General features: G+C 51.6%; 5 protein-coding genes across 5 annotated transcripts; 4 read left to right on the top strand and 1 right to left on the bottom strand.

Annotated features, from left to right (window-relative positions):
• Positions 1-1,905: 1,905 nt before the first annotated feature.
• DACRYDRAFT_100977 (uncharacterized protein) lies at positions 1,906-7,943 on the top strand (the record flags this gene model as incomplete). Its single annotated transcript, XM_040767508.1, has 12 exons — positions 1,906-1,995; positions 2,638-3,666; positions 3,727-4,165; positions 4,216-4,977; positions 5,027-5,130; positions 5,230-5,301; positions 5,363-5,438; positions 5,496-5,732; positions 5,785-5,857; positions 5,906-6,656; positions 6,713-7,406; positions 7,457-7,943. The coding sequence occupies 10 exons, from the start codon at positions 1,906-1,908 to the stop codon at positions 6,636-6,638; spliced, it is 3,615 nt and encodes a 1,204-aa protein (XP_040626689.1). The 3' UTR covers positions 6,639-6,656; positions 6,713-7,406; positions 7,457-7,943.
• Positions 7,944-7,997: 54 nt separating this feature from the next.
• Positions 7,998-8,793, bottom strand: DACRYDRAFT_23377 (DUF636 domain protein; the record flags this gene model as incomplete). The annotated part of the gene is made up of 4 exons (XM_040773218.1): positions 7,998-8,242; positions 8,296-8,416; positions 8,468-8,629; positions 8,684-8,793. Coding segments are annotated over 4 exons (425 nt in total), but the record flags the coding sequence as incomplete, so codon positions are not given.
• A 570-nt stretch (positions 8,794-9,363) lies between these two features.
• Positions 9,364-10,511, top strand: DACRYDRAFT_23376 (uncharacterized protein). Its single transcript, XM_040773217.1, has 4 exons — positions 9,364-9,773; positions 9,821-10,073; positions 10,127-10,188; positions 10,238-10,511. Exons 1-4 carry the CDS (start codon positions 9,490-9,492, stop codon positions 10,491-10,493), a joined length of 855 nt encoding a protein of 284 aa, XP_040626687.1. The 5' UTR covers positions 9,364-9,489; the 3' UTR covers positions 10,494-10,511.
• A 448-nt stretch (positions 10,512-10,959) lies between these two features.
• Positions 10,960-12,470, top strand: DACRYDRAFT_117444 (NADH:flavin oxidoreductase 1; the record flags this gene model as incomplete). The annotated part of the gene is made up of 5 exons (XM_040770384.1): positions 10,960-11,064; positions 11,113-11,265; positions 11,317-11,608; positions 11,655-11,780; positions 11,826-12,470. The coding sequence occupies 5 exons, from the start codon at positions 10,960-10,962 to the stop codon at positions 12,431-12,433; spliced, it is 1,284 nt and encodes a 427-aa protein (XP_040626686.1). The 3' UTR covers positions 12,434-12,470.
• A 183-nt stretch (positions 12,471-12,653) lies between these two features.
• On the top strand, positions 12,654-14,817 carry DACRYDRAFT_117443 (uncharacterized protein). Its single transcript, XM_040770383.1, has 4 exons — positions 12,654-12,699; positions 12,756-12,975; positions 13,030-13,367; positions 13,418-14,817. The coding sequence occupies exons 1-4, from the start codon at positions 12,671-12,673 to the stop codon at positions 14,733-14,735; spliced, it is 1,905 nt and encodes a 634-aa protein (XP_040626685.1). The 5' UTR covers positions 12,654-12,670; the 3' UTR covers positions 14,736-14,817.
• The last annotated feature ends 973 nt before the right edge of the window (positions 14,818-15,790 follow it).

Below are 15,790 nucleotides of genomic sequence, written 5' to 3'. Positions count from 1 at the left end.
AAGTCTAAGCAGGCAACAAGGAAGTGGAGTAGACCTGATGACTAAGACCTATCTACAGTATAGGTACCTGTGGATGATCCTAAGAGACCAAGTCTGGAGAGACAGTCCCCAGGCAGAGTAGGCCTTATATTTATACCTCTGTGGTGGAACCTGCTAGAACATCTTGCTTACTCAGCCTAGTCAGGTGATCAGGTCATATGACCAAGGATGAGGTCATATGAGGTCATGCACAGCCATGCACAGCAGGTCACCTGACCATCCAATCCTGCCAGCAGGTTCCAGCACATGCCAAGGTATACCAGCTACTTCCATGTCATAAAGGCTTAGTCATGTCTCTTGACCAAGCAATGAGCTGGTGCCCTGACAGCTTATGACAAGGAACTGTGTGTTGAGCATGATTACAATCTCTACTGGTTTGGGGAAGACAAAACCTTGCAAATCACAACTGGTGCTCCTCAGAAGAATTGGAATGGGAATCCGCTTGATCAATTCTGTCCCACCTGCCATCAGATCATGCAATGGAAGGGAGCTCAAAAAGGGAAGGAAGCTAAATGTGGTCAATGGTTCTGCTGCACAAGGAAGGACTGCAAGAAGGGGCAAGTTATGCTGAAATTCTGGAATGGACAGAATGGGGTTTGGGCAGCTTATCCAAACCCCCAGGATGAGAAATGGCATGTACTCGAAATTGAAGTTGACTTCAATGAAAAATGGCCCTGCCTTCAGCCTCAGCCTACTCATAACATCGGGTGGATTGCGGATGCCAAGGAGGTGGAGGAAGATGATGGGGATGCTTCATCACTTTCACCACCTCCTGAGTCCCCTGTTCAAGATACTGCTCAGATTGAGGAAGAGCCTTTGAAAGAGGATGAAGCACCATGCAGCCTATTGCCAGCAAACCCCAGGGAGACCAAATACGACCCTGATTGAGTAACACCAGATGCTGATGCCATGGTGGTCGACCTGGTGACTGTGGACTTGAGGCAGCCAGGAGGGTCTAGCAGTGCTAAACACTCAAGCACTGCTACCCAAAAGAATCCTGCAGGAGGTCCAGGGAAGGGGAAGGGAAGACCAGTTCAAAGAAAGGGAAGGGGCAGTTGGAAGGACCAGGACAATGTGAGGGGGTGAAGAGATTGCCCAGAGCAAAATTGATGGGACCAGGATTGAAGGCATATCTCCATAGCAAGAAGACTGCCAGTGTGGAGAAGTAGGGAACTAGATCTTTTTTTTTTGGATGCCTTGAATTGATATGCTTATGTTGTTGCCCATGCATTTATGGAAAGATAGGATTAGAATGGAGAAATATTGAAGAAGATGTAAATGTTTGCAGATGAGAAGGTCAAAAAATGTGCTACCATGTAAATACAGTAGATATTGTAAAAAGGCAGTTCAAAAAGTTGATATTATCTCTAAGTGGATTATATATTATGTCAAGGAAAACCTTTGTTGGAGTTCTGGTTCCTAAGCGACAGATAACAAGCACACAGATGCAAAAAAAAAAATTATAGCAGAGCTTAAACTGGATTAAAATAAAATAATAATTGGGAGGCTGGGTCTTGCTGGAAGGATGGGTCTGAGAGCGATCTAGGGTCCTGTCCTTTCCCGCCGTCCGTATTCCAGGCCCTGGTCTTCCCTCAGGGGAAGCCGCTCGGCAGTGGTCGGCGCCGAGCGGATCTAATCACTTCGGCCCCTATCCATATCGGGCGATGGAAACAGATAAGAAGCCCGCATTGATCGCAACCCGTCTTTCCTTCACCCCTCCCATTCCCTCCCCCATTGGTACGCTCTGTTGTGCCGCTGTCCTCTAAGCTTGAATATATGCGCTTCAACTTGGTTATTAGATAACAGTGACAACAAATCTTGCTTAAATTCCCCAGTACTCGAAACCCGCTAACATGGACTTTGACAATGACATGGAACTTGCAGCCGACATGCAACAAGACAGTGACGACGACTTCGACGAAATCTTTCGCACCCCGCCGACCCATCCACCAATTGGTACGCATATCACTGCTGCACTTTTTCACGTCTCTCATGCTATCCTAGCGTCTCCTCCTCGACACCCACCGCACCACCGCCTTCTGCTCCATCCACGCTACAAGCAAACATTTCTCCCGCTGCGAATATTCCTCCGGATTCCCAGGCGACTTTATCCAGTCCTCGGGCACCTCAAATTTCTCAAGAAACAACTTGTCTATCCTCATCTCCTGCTTTGCCCTTTATCAGCCAGACCTCGACTCAGTCTGACAATTCTGTTGCGGACGCGATTGCTTTGCGCTTGCAACCGCTCTTATCTGGTATTGAAATGGCTTTGAAGGGCATAGCTGGTATTATGTCTCCAGGTCTCATGATGTCTAAACGCCAAAAACAGCTTCCACGTGCCCCCCCTGGGTTTTCTTGCATACAATCAAACTCCCTCCGTACTCTCGAACCAGCCTCTCTTGCCCTTGATCTCCCCTCTCTGACGACGTGTCTCCTGCCTCCTCACGTGCTGCATATCTTGGCCATGCGATTAACTCTGGGCATCTGCTCGGACCTGACATCAATTTACATAATGACGGACGAACCTCTGCAACCGAGCCTGCCAGTGTTCTCCAACTTCCCAACGTCAATTCTAATCTTCCTGACAACCGACCCCAGTTGGGTATTGCGGTAGTGCCCAACCCTACTCATAGCACGCTGGCTTCTCCAAATCCCTCTGCCATTCTGCCTTCCCCGGTACATGAATTGAATCCACTCGCCGAACAACTTGGCAATGTGTACGGCTCCAGAGATGCGTATGGACGAGCTACTACGGTCAACTCGCAAACCACAGCTGCGGAAACCGCCCGTGGTGGCCTTATGTGTTTGCTCCAGCCTCGAGAACTGCTGCCTCAACAATCTTTTGCACCCACTGCAGCACTGTCTGTCATGGAGAACCACCCTGCACCATTGCTTGGCATGCGGAGCCATGCGCCCGCCGCAGTGCGAGATATACTCAGTCCCACCTCAGGCGCGTCCTTTGACACGGCTCCTGAGAATACAGTTGTCCATGCATCGTCTCCCCCCCGTGACGTGACCCGCATCGACTCGAGTCTTCTCGGGAAACGTTTGATTGACCACGACACTGGAGTTGAACCACCCTCGAAGCGTCCCAGGCTTGTCGACGAGGCGGATCCCACGTCTAGTCCTGTGTCTAGCGCTGGGACTACTGTAGTCGGATCTCCTATTGCTAACCAGGGGACGCTGAGCTCAGTGGCAGAAAGTGCCTTTCTCCCGGTCAGCATGCTGCACAAGTCAACGGTTCTACCCTCTGTGGATCCTTTGACACCGGTTCCTGCCTCTGCCCTGCTTGCCCTGCAACTCGCTGGTCTTCCGTTCTACGTGGCATACGAAATGTTCCGAGTGGCAAATACTGGCATCGCCGTGGAGGAGATGGTGTCGAATCCAAGGAAACTGGAGGCTCTCCGAAAGGCCTGCGAGGAGATCGGGCCCGACAAAAAAAATGACACGCTCGGCAAAATCAGCAACATCATCTTATCGTTTCTTCCTGGTGACAAGCGTCACACGTTTCTGATGAAGACGAAAGTCTGGCAGGCACTGATAGACGAAGCATCCCTTCGAGACAAGGGAGACGGGCGAGAGCTGGGCAACGCTAAAAACTTCAAAGACAACCGCTATGGTGGTAAGGTTCGTTTTCGTGCGACTTTATCCATAGACACGAACGATACAACAAACGCAAGATCCAAGAAACGACCGCGTTTGACGGTGGAGCTCAAGGCGCCTTCTGTGGCAGTTTCGAACTCGAATCGGCTCACCAGGCTGTACAGCTCCGAAGCCTTCTTATGTCTCAAAATAGATGATCCCGCTCTCAGAGGTGTCGAACCCTCATACCTTTTGGATTATCTGCATGAAGGCATCCAGCTCGGAAATGATCTGTATCACGCTTGGTTTATCAAGGAAGGAACGGCGCTGTTCATCAACACATCGATACGGAAGAATCTCCCAGATACCCGCAACCTTGATTGCGACGAATTCTTCATCTGGTTTATGGAGCAGCACAACCCTCCGAACTTAAACCAGAAACAGACAAGCGGGAAATGGGCGAAACGAATGCAGCTCCTGTGGAGTTCATCTGTTCCCGGCCCCCGACTTGAGGCGGAAAATATTAAGATGGTAGACGATATTAGTGGGTTCATTAGTTCCCCGGCATAGCGAGAGATACTCACTCTGCTCCAGTCGCTCCCAGCTTCCGTCACTTACCGAAAGCACCGGCCGAACGCGATATGACCGACGGCGCTGGGCTCATGACGTATGCGGTCGCGCGAGACATACAGGCTAGATTGGGTCTGCGGCACCCACCGTGCGCTGTACAGTATCGCACAGGCGGCTTGAAGGGGATGTGGGTGTTGCGGGCTTTGACGTCTGACGATGATGGGCATCGCTTCGTATGGTATCGCCCGTCACAACTCAAGATCAGACATAGTGAAAGTCAGCTAGAGAAAAATGCACTTCGAACAATCGAAGTGCTTTCTCCCTCAAAATTATCCGCGCCGGCCCGGCTTACCACACAACTCGTCGTTCTTTTGGCAGAGAATGGCGTTCCCAACAAGCTTTTGGTCGACCTCATGGTCAAGGCGCTCAAATCATCCCTCCTTCCTTTTTTCGATAAGAAGTCGAAACCTGTACATATGGCCTTCGCACTGGAGGAGTTTTGTAACCTTATGGTTCAGCGTCTTTCGCGCGCAGGGAGTCTCCTCCGGGGTGGATCGGTAAGAGAGCTGGCCCAAGAAGAAGAGGAGGAGGAGGAAGAAGACTTTGAGGACCATCCTGGGTCGTACGAGGAGTTGGCCTATCTATGTTTCCTCTCAGGATTCACTCTTGGCGGCTCCGTCTATCTGCGGAGAAAAGTTCGGGACATTCTGAAGAAACTCATTCAGGCAACCACCGCGGACATCCGATTCCGCATTGAGCGATGCGTCGACGGGAAGATAGTTCCAGGTCACGGCTTGCACAGGTGGTTCGTATTTTTGACTTACCACGTCCTCAGATCCCACAGGGAAGCTGAAGCCAGGCGAGATCTTTGTCCAATTCCGAAGGGAGTACGACGTCACGGATACTGAATCGATGAAAATCCTCACCGGAGACGTACTGGTACGTGCCCTCATCTTGTTCCGCTGTTCTCCGTTGATGTGATCATCAGATTACCCGTCATCCTTGTAAACTTCCCACTGATATTCAGAAGATAAGCAGCTGTTGTACCAAGAAAAAAAGTTTTATGCTGAAGGCATCGTTATCAAGATGAAAGCAGTTGATATAGATGAAGTATGTTATCCATGGCTTCGTCCCATCCGTTCGTCAGCTAACTGTCGTCTTAATGCGTTAGCTACACTATATGTACGATGTCATCGTTATGTCGACTGAAGGCGAACGGTCTCCAGCTAGCATGTTGGGTGGTGGGGGTGAGCAGATTCTATTCTCCGAACGGTAGAAAACTCCTGACACCAGGTTTATTGCAGACTACGATGGAGATCGTGCCACTGTCATCTGGGAACCCCAGATCGTCGAGCCTTTCAAAACCGCAGACCCCAAGTTTGCCGATCAACCTGAGAACTTCGATCGGTTTTTGGACAGGGACACAACGACTGTAGCCTCTTTGCTCCAAAAGATGCACGGCTGGAATGCCTCAGCGATACGGTCCGAAATCCAGAAATATTTGCTCTGCGATCTACACAGTGACTTTCAAATGCAAGGATGTGAGTGCATGTCCGTCCAATTTCGAGATCTTTGTGACTGAAGGATGGTCAGACAGCCATAGGCACGACGTCGTACTGTATCTGCTGGGAGCTAGTCATCCTAAGGCAGTGGAATTTGCACACAAGTGCGCAACATGGTTAAACAATTGGACAATGAACTGATGTTTATGCAGATACATGGTTTCGTTGGATTCAGCGAAGACGGGAGTGAAAGTCAAAGCGGATGTGTATGCCGAAGATCGCGAGTACGATCGTGAGCATCCTTGGAAACCCCGGGAAGAGAAATCGGGGCAGAAGTTTGCTTTGGGTCCAAGACCGAAGGAATTGGGTACATTTGTCCTGGACGACTTCAAGCAGGAGGCACGTCGTCTTGAAGAAAGGCTTCTGGTCAAATATGAAAGCCTCTACAGTCCGAAGGGGCCGAATGGTGTTGAAGTGCTTCGAGATTACCCACCAGACAAAGACCTTTGTGCTCCCTGGCGTGAGCTAGAAATGCGGGAGGGCCAAGGCGTCGATGGTGTTCGCCGCGCTATCGTAACTCACGTCAAGGAGGCATTCCTTAAGTATAAGGCAATGAACCAAGAATATGCGAAAGCCATGGATTCGGGCAAGCATTTGACACGAACGCGTACGGAGAGAATTCAGGAGCTCCGCGACTTCTACCGACATGGACCGGCCGAGAATATTTGGCGGCCTGTCATGACTCAAGAAGAATGCGATATCTACAAGGCATCGTATTGCTACCTATGGGAGATGGAGCAAAACAGCAATGAAAGGGGCGAATTCCCGTTCGAGGTTGCACATTATACGCTGTGTTCCATTAAAGCTCGTGCCAGCAACTCCGGAGCGGTTGCTATCACAAGCGGCGCTTGTAAAATATTCTACGAATTGACAGGCGTCTGTTGAAAACAACTTCAATTACTGGTCAGTCACCAATCACTAATCCAATAGGTGACCCAGACCCACTGACGTACTTGTAGTGGAATATGATGACGACTGAGGCGTCAGACCGGCACTTGGGGCGTGCTGGACGAGAGAGAACATGTGAACCTCGTGGATAGAACGATGCACATCATTGTGAGCAATAATGCTGAAACGGAGTCAACAGCGCATGGACACATGTATCATTATCACCGGTGTACAAATATAGAGCAACCCAAAAAAGCGGCATCACATACGTCTACAATCTGTCAGGAATCGTGTCCCGGGCCAAATCCAGCATCGAGAATCAGTCCTTGTCTTCCTAGCCTGATCATGGCATTCAAACAGTCTCCAATGTTGTCATATTCTCGCCAGGAAGGATTTTCACCAGATCGTGAGCTCTGTGCCTCATCAAGTGACTGTAACGCCCGCAGCCGGAGCGCGAGCCAATGAAGCGTCTTGACTCGCCGAACGAATTCTTTGACATCCTCCTCTTCACCATACACGTAGATAATGCCGGGCCATCCGAGCTTCGCGTAGCCGTTAACACTCAGCTCTGATGACCATACATGCAACGCTCGACGTTTGGAGGACGATCTGAGGTGGTGGGAAGTGAAGAGGGCGTGGTAGGGGCGTTTTTGCGCTTTGATAGCCCCAGGCGGCTCAGAAGAGGAAAGCTGAGACGACACGATCGTTGCTTGTGTTTGGAGCAGAGGCAATAGACGGGGGGATACTAACTCGTACATAGGGTACCTGGGTAGCATCAGAACCTCTTGTTTTACGGAATCCTGAACGGGACGCACTGCGTACCGGGTTCCATGGCATCCTGCGCTTCTCAGATCCTCGACTTCCAAACCTCTCCTTCCTCTCTCCCAATATCCCCCGATGGTATAACTTCAAAATCCTTCAAATTAGGATATCTTACGCATGGTGATACTCGTAATGCGACATGCAACTTCTTCACAGAGACTACGAATTCGGGTGGTTGGATGTCGTCCTCGTTGAGGGCGGGTGATGATCCGGTCGCGTGCGCGTCGAGCAATGCGTCCCAGTCCAACTGATCGGATGGATCGCCGTCGAATATCAGCGTCTCGTTAGGCAACAACGACGACCGGATAATTAGAAGCTCGTCAAGAAGAGTAAGCAGGGTAGATGAGGCGATCTGTCGAGAAGATGTGGACGACATGCAGAGGAGGAACTTGCGAAAGACTGCTGACCGAGAATCCCACCACCTCTAAATACCGATTATTGTACGTCCGCATCGGCACCTCAACAACGAATCCGACTCCTCTCCAGTCCCATTGATCCCAAGAACTGGTTCTATCTTTCCCCAGCATCTTTCACTTTGCTTACGAGGATTCGCGACATAACCGTTCTACTGGCTACGTGCACCAGCTCTGGGTGCATTGTGCTGGAACCGCCGATGATCATTGCATACGTCTGCCGGAGCTGCTCGAGGAGGTTTCGCGCCCATCCTTGACTTTGGATATGCTACTTATAGTGAGAAAGATGACGATCACGTTATTGTGATGATGATCGGACTCTGTGTTCCTGGTGTCACTCTTTGATCTCCCGCATATGAAACACGTCTGAAAAGCATATTGAGCAACATCGGACGGACTGTGACATATGAAACATATACTCGGAACCTCGGGCATCCAGCCTGCTCGGTTCTTACAGAAGAACTCGCCCTTTGGCGACAGCGCTTCTGGCTCGTCAAGAGTACCCCAGAAAACGTAGCGGTGCTTTTCGGCTACTGGCTCCTTCAAAGCTGCTTCAGAGCATCGCACTTCTAGACCTGTCGGTACACTCACCCCATACTCAAGAATGGGTCCTCCGCAAGTGCCGCAGAATTCCCGGTGAATATTCGTTCCACTCCCATTGTCCATGATATGCGGTGTTGGTGTTCCTTTAGTAAGCGTGAACGCCTCTTTGGGGATCTTAGTCGTAATTCCTGATTCTCCTCCCGTAAACTTCTTGAAGAGATTGTTAAACTTCTGATATGTGAGTAAGATAGGCGGCATATGTACTCTGCAATTCTTGCAATGACAAATGCTCGTGCGTGCCTCGTCCAGTGAGTTCAGCGAGAACTCATACCTGATCTGTCCACAATAACAACCTCCTTTATATGTCGGCATTACGATCTTATTTCAGTGTAAATGTTGACAAACTGTAGATGTTCATGTTGTTCAAAAAGGTCGTGTACATGAGTGGGACACACATGACCTCAAAATGTATTGGGTCACGTGAGGGCCTAGACTACGGAGACGCGCCTGAGTCATTTATATAGATCCGCCGGTCTCTGTCCGACAACCAGTCAGCCGAACATTGCTATTATCTTAACTTTTCTGTTTTGACTACAATAATTCTCCCTGTGTGCTTTGTCTGTCATTTGATACTCCTGTTCCGCAAGTAATTCTGGCGTGACGTGAATGCTGGACAGTTGCCGATCGCGCGATGTTACACGAAGATGACGGCAAGTCACGGGGCGGTGCGCCCTCACCACCGAAGCTTTGCAAGCATCCAGTGTCTTTCTCGGGTTATGACCGAACGATATTACTTGATGGGACAAGTGCATACCACCGAGGGTATTAGCTGGTCCGAGCGAGTCTGTCCGTGCATGCCCTTCTCAATCTATATGCTGTCGAGCACGCCATATCAACCTCACCTTCTACAACTGCTGTCCACCTTTCATGCTCCGTCCCACTTTGCGATTTGTAATACTCTAGCTGACTGATTGCGGACTGAGTCCTATAAAGAGTCGAACAAGACAACTCGCCAGCTCTTCCCCATCCAAGTTCAACCTTACTACGTCTTCTAGCCTAAAGCAGACACGATGCCCGTCGCCACGTCCCAGTTCGTTAACGCCGAGTTGCACTTCCTCTCCCCCACTCTGAAGGAGAAGCCTTACACCACCTCGACCTCTGGGGACACGAACGTGGTTGTGGAGGACCACGACGTGCTGATCACTGATCTGCGCTCCCTGTCCGAGAGTGAGCTCGCAGGCTTCAAGACCGACACGAGTGGTTTCCAATGGGTGAAGGATCAGAGTGGTCTCAAAGGCGACGACTTCTTCGATGAGGAGAAAATTAAGAACGAGTACTACCCAGAGATTGATTCGTGAGCTGCCTCCCTCCGTTTCCAGATAACTTGTTGATCCATCCAAGGTTCTTGAAGAAGACTCTCGGCGCCCGCCGGACTTTCATCTTCGACCACACCGTGCGCCGCGGCCCTGAGCCTGGAGAGAAGGTCGAATTCGGACGTGATCCGTCTCGTCGTGGTCCCGTCACTCGCGCACATGTCGACCAGTCTCCCAAAGCGGGTGCCGAACGTGTTTTGCTCCACCTGGGGGAGGACGCTGAGAGACTTAGTAAGGGACGCGCGCAGATCGTCAATGTCTGGCGTCCGATTCGTGGGCCGGTGAGAATATGAGTTCCTCTCTCACATTGGGTTGGTGTTGACCTTTTGCACAGGTCCAAGACTACCCGCTCACCGTCGCCGATTATCGGTCGATCAACAGCGAGACTGATCTCCAGTGAGTGCGCTAGAGATGTAGTAAAACCCACACTCATGGTACTTCGCAGACCGACGGACCTCATCTATCCCAATCGACGGGGCGAAACCCTCTCCGTTCGCTTCGGCGGCCACCAGAAGTGGTACTACATCTCCGACCAGCAGCCAGATGATGTCCTTCTCCTGAAGTGCTACGAGTCTGAGGTGAAGGAAGGTCGCGCGCTGCTTACACCGCATTCGGCATTCCAGAACCCGAATGCGATTGGGAAGGATGTCCTGCCTAGGCAGAGCATTGAGGTTCGCGTCCTTGTCTTCTATACCGAGTAAAGGGATGTGTCCACACCCTGGGGCCGTCTTTCGTACCATTGTTTGTCCTTGTATCGTTGGAATATGATCGTTTATGTGCTGAATTATGGGAAACCGTCCGCTGTGGAAATATTACTCAACCAAGAGATTGTTAGATTTGCAATTAAGGCGTGATGTCTGATTGGCTGGCCAGAAACGGGCCGCCCGCGTTCCGTCTGGGTGACGGCACCGGGTTGTACCCTTAACCGTTCGGGCCATGTCACCGCGATAACGACACTCACACGATAGCTCGGATTGTCATTCCAGCTGGGGAAATCCAACGGTGCCAAGAGATGATGCAATGGACGATGATGGTTAAGCCACCTTGAGCTTACAAAGTTCGACACCTTCAAAAGGCATCGTTGCTGGCGAAATACACATCCGTCCTTCACTCTTTCCCTCTATATCATTTGAACCGCATACTAGACTGTTACACAACGCTATAGACATGGGTGACGCTACTGTCCGTAAGCTATTTAAAAACGACGCTGTCATTGGTGCGACGCAGTACTATCCGTCGAATGAACCACTCATAGGAGCTGCATATCCCTCGGTGCGCAGGCTGGCTTACCTTAATAATCAAAAACTAACAGCATCAAAGTCCGTATATTCGAGAAACGCTACTCTCCCGGTTCTGTTCCAACCCCTGAAGATCCGTTCAGTCGAGTTCAAGAACCGCATATGGGTTTCGCCCATGTGTCAGTACTCCAGTGACAACGGGCATGCAACAGACTGGCATCTGGTCCATCTTGGTGTATGTCCCGGCTCTGCTACTCTGACTGTTACGTGTCTAACGAGCGAGCAGGGCTTTGCTACCCGCGGAGCTGGAGCCATCATCGTGGAAGCTACTGGTGTCGTGCCGGAGGGACGCATCTCACCCGAGGACGCCGGTCTCTGGCAGGATAGCCAGATCGCACCTCTGAAGCGCATCGTCGACTTTGTCCACGCACAGGGAGGGCTGATTGGTGTTCAGCTCGCCCATGCCGGAAGAAAAGCGAGCACCTATGCGCCTTGGGTTCAGAATAGACGGAACGCAGACAAGAGTGTGCCTAGGAACGATGTTGCTGGCGTGGAGGAGAATGGCTGGCCGGACTACGGCACGCGCATGAGGAGCAGGACGAACGATTACTGACAGCGTTATAGTTGTTGGACCGTCCGACATCCCGTTCAATGATGTTTATCCCAAGCCGAAGCCATTGACGAAGGAAGGCATCGAGAATGTGGTGAACGCGTTCGCTGCCGCGACCGAGCGTTGCAAGAAGGTTGGCTGTACGTGACTCTTTACCCTGTTTGGTGCTCGTCTGATAATACCAGTTGACTTCATCGAGGTCCACGGCGCCCACGGGTATCTGATCTCCTCCTTTGTGTCACCCCTCTCCAACAAGCGTACCGACGAGTACGGCGGCTCGCTCGAGAATCGCATACGTCTTGCCGTCGAAGTCGCAAAGAGAATACGCTCTGTCTGGGGCGAGGAGAAGCCGCTTTTCTGGCGTCTGAGCGCCGTCGACTGGGCCGAGGGTCCGGAAAAGGACGAAGCGACCGACGAATGGAAGCAATGGGGTATTGAGCAGAGTACAGTGCTGGCTGGAGAGCTGCAGAAGGTTGGCGTAGACTTGATCGACGTCAGCTCTGGCGGCAACTGGAACGCTCAAAAAATCACGATTGGGCCCGGATACCAGGTGCCATTTGCGGAGCACATCAAGCAGGCAATTCCAAGCCTGCTCATCGGTACAGTTGGCCTGATTACGGACCCACAGCAAGCGGAAGGGTACCTAAAGGATGGGAAGGCCGATACTATTATTCTGGCAAGAGAGCTTCTGAGGCACGTCGACTGGCCTTTGTACGCCGCCCAAACCCTTGGGGTAGCCGTCAAGCCGGCTGATCAGTACGAGCGTGCCTGGTCGAGGTTGTTGCATGATTAGATGTGAAGTAGGAGATTTAGTGACCTTAGAATCATTCAAAGTAGCGTGTTGAACAATGAGCCGCGTCGACGTTGGCAACAAAGTGATGATGGCGGTACATAACAATCACGTGCCGCAGCGTCTACGTAAGGGTCGCGTCGTCAGGCATTCGCGCCAAATCAACGGTTCAACGGCGACTCACTAACTTCTCCTCGCATCCAGGACACAACTTGTCAAGACTCGAAATCGACCGCAACAATGGGTGGGGGAGACGACGATGTCCCGGAGTGCGTGTATCTAGGTTTTGTGCGCATGTATGGCAAAGAACTGACGGTATATGCAGATTCGACCCTGTCTCGGCCCATCCCGCCGACGAATGGCGCAACATGTACATTGACAAACACAACTTACTGGAAGAAACTATGGAGGAACTGGCTGATTTTCGTCTGACTAGTCAAGAGATTGAACAGGAGATGGAGAAGGAGTTGAAGGAGAAGGAGAAGGCTGTGACGGATCTGAAAGTGCGAACAGGCAAGATCGAAATCGAGCGGGACGACTGGAAGGTAACCCTGCAAGATGTTGTTAAGAATGTTCCTCTGCTAACTGAAGCCCTATAGAACAAATTTATGAAACTTCAAGCTACTTTTAATACAACCACGAACTCCTTGCAGCGCGAACTGGACTCGCTGCGCAAGATGACGACTGAATACAAGACCCAAGTCCGCGAATTGGAAATGGGAAACGACGACCTTGAACGGAATGAACGATATGCAAAGAGTAGCTTGACGGAGATGGAGGAGAAATTCAACCGGGTCACAGAGGAGAAGATCATTCTGGAGCACGAGTTGATGTCGAAAGCGGCACAGGAAGAGGAGCTGCAGAGGTTGAGGGATGAACTGCGAGGCACGTCCCAATCATCAATTAATGCGAAGCTGCCCTCACACTCCAGACAGATGTCAATCTTGAAGTGGCCGTCCTCAAAGACCGGGAGGAAGAACTGCGCAGGCAACTCGAAACACAGTCATCTCTCGGACCCTCGCCCGCTACCTCACCCTCCCTGCAGGGCGAGAAGGAGGAGTCTCTTTTGCACTTGGATGACCTCACCGTCCAGCAGAAGAGGATGTCTGCTATGCCTCAATCGCCGGCTGTATCAAGCACTGCTTCATCTCCTGCGCCAACACCACCCCCCAAGCCCTATCCTCCACTGGCGAATGCGAAGATGTTGCGCAGTTCGCCCATGTCCAATTCACCATCTCGTATCCCAGCTCCGCGCAAGTCCATGCTCGCAGAATCGACAGCCTCAGCAGGTACCGTTTTGCCACGTACTCGGTCTGCGGCTACCCAGATGATGGGAGAGATGCGCGCCCGTGTCAAATTGCTGGAGAATCGGTTAAATGCACGCCGCGCAGTATCCAACGCATTTTCTCGCAAGAAGGAGCCTGTTGTCCCAGAGGTAGAGGGTAGCCCTGGCTGGGTCGTTCTCTCTGACACCAGTAGCGCCGCCGATTCGTCTTCCTCGTTTGTGAAAATTGCACCGCCGCCTCCTGCTCCTACTCGGCCTTTATCAAGCGCGTCACGATCGTCCACAGAATATGGTCGAGGATCGTTTGATCGCCGTCGATCGATTGACGTTAAGAGTCCGCCCACATCGTATATTTCGAGGATACCCGAGGATGTTGAGCGGCCACGGCCTTCGTCACAATCGAGCGCACCTTGGCGAACGTCGTCGCGACCCGCAAGCCAACTCGGTGATTCGACAGCCACTATTCGGGCGTCTGAGACACAAAGATTCCCTTTGCGACCACCTACCCCTTCGTTTATACCCAAACCGAATGCGGAACAGGCCGATGCCTCGTTCGATCCCAAGGCGTCTCTAGGTGGCATTAAAGCAACTATCGGTCGCTCTCAATCTGTACGCCGCGCTATCTCCACCGCATCCGGCCCGTCCCGAACGAGTTCCAAGGCAAGCGCATCTCGGCCAGTCAGCATCTCTAGTGTTCCGGCAGCACCTTCAATTCCAAAGGGTCTGGAACGCAGCATGGGAATGATGGACATATCCTCCATTCCCAGTCCAAGTTCCATTTCCAGCTCAGCCAGCCGTATCGGCCGACCCTCTAGTTCTGCAGTCGGCAACGTGCGTCGCCCTGCAAGTCAACAAGCCGCTACACGATCTCAGACGCCACTGGGCTACGGCAGCTACGGCAGCTACGACCGCGATGACGAGCAAGAGCTCGGAGTCGGAAGTGTGAAAGAGCCGCTTCCCGGTATTGGGCTTGGAAGGGCCAAAGCGAAGGCAAGAATACCCAGTGGAAACCGGACTTGAATACCCTCCAGCGTCATCAGAGTCATACCCCTATACACTCCTTATAGATACGACCCATGTTTCTGCCCTCTGTTGTACTCTAAAACTAGGAAATAAATTAGCTGTCATTACGATTTCCCACGCCTATCTTTGTTGCTTCCTTGTTCTAGCGTCTGTATTTTTCTGCGAAGAATACGATATAGACGTCACTGTAGTTAAGGGTCTCAATGGGCGGTTTGCATGTAGGCCAGACCTGTTGGTCCCGTGACGGGGGCGAATCGAGAGACAGTGTGCTGCTGGTGGAGTCCAGGGGATCTTAAACATGGCTTGACCACCTCCAGCCTCCGCCAAAACAACACCCGACACTAGTAAGCCTCATACAATTTTTCTCTGTCGTACAAATTTAAACTTGCAGGAAACAAGAGCAAAGAATTCTGGATTGTTGAGAATGCGGGAAATACCCGGGCGCGGCTGTACGTTGTGAGAAGCCGCAGAAGCCGGATCAGGGATACCAATTCACTTGTCCTGCCGTAATGGCCATATCTTGCGGGTCCCCAGCATCTGACGCTGACCTATTGCATGTCGACTGGTCACCAACGATGCAGCATGACTGAATTACTAGGGACCGTCTTACGTTCCTTGCGCACACGGTCCGCAATGCTTCGGGAACCGACGACCTCTGGTACGACAGCGCAGGCATGTCGAGCCATTCCGGTGAGACAAGCCACCCGACTAGTCTCGCATAACGAGCCAGTCTGCTGATACGGCGAGATCGCACCTGGACTGACCCTGCCAGGTTTCTGATCACCTGTGATGTCACCGATTCAGCACAGCGACGCACGCCCCTCTATTTTCCCGCCGTACGCACGCATCATGGCTGGGAAAACTTGACAGCTACCAGAAGGCCAGCAAGACAAATAACATGCGAGGCCAAGCACGAAATTTCGTCTTCCTCCCCTTCTCTCTTGCACCCACTCTTCCCTCTCAAGATGCCTTTTGTCGACCTTCCCCACGAAAATGTACGGATGTTCTATCGCACGAACTTACCGGGTGGTGAATTTGGTGGTGCGGTCACA

Source organism: Dacryopinax primogenitus (genome assembly GCF_000292625.1).
Source record: "Dacryopinax primogenitus strain DJM-731 SS1 chromosome Unknown DACRYscaffold_14, whole genome shotgun sequence".
NCBI lineage: Eukaryota > Fungi > Basidiomycota > Dacrymycetes > Dacrymycetales > Dacrymycetaceae > Dacryopinax > Dacryopinax primogenitus.
The sequence above is the reverse complement of the archived record's forward strand: the minus strand, read 5'-3'. Positions and strand labels throughout refer to the sequence as shown.

Bases quoted from the DNA above. Each gene is read 5' to 3' on its own strand.
- DACRYDRAFT_23376 (XM_040773217.1), top strand. From the start codon at position 9,490: ATGCCCGTCGCCACGTCCCAGTTCGTTAACGCCGAGTTGCACTTCCTC. The intron at 10,074-10,126 runs GTGAGAATATGA...CCTTTTGCACAG, and splicing joins GGCGTCCGATTCGTGGGCCG to GTCCAAGACTACCCGCTCAC. The intron at 10,189-10,237 runs GTGAGTGCGCTA...GGTACTTCGCAG, and splicing joins AACAGCGAGACTGATCTCCA to ACCGACGGACCTCATCTATC.
- DACRYDRAFT_117443 (XM_040770383.1), top strand. From the start codon at position 12,671: ATGGGTGGGGGAGACGACGATGTCCCGGA. The intron at 12,700-12,755 runs GTGCGTGTATCT...CGGTATATGCAG, and splicing joins GGAGACGACGATGTCCCGGA to ATTCGACCCTGTCTCGGCCC. The intron at 12,976-13,029 runs GTAACCCTGCAA...GAAGCCCTATAG, and splicing joins TCGAGCGGGACGACTGGAAG to AACAAATTTATGAAACTTCA.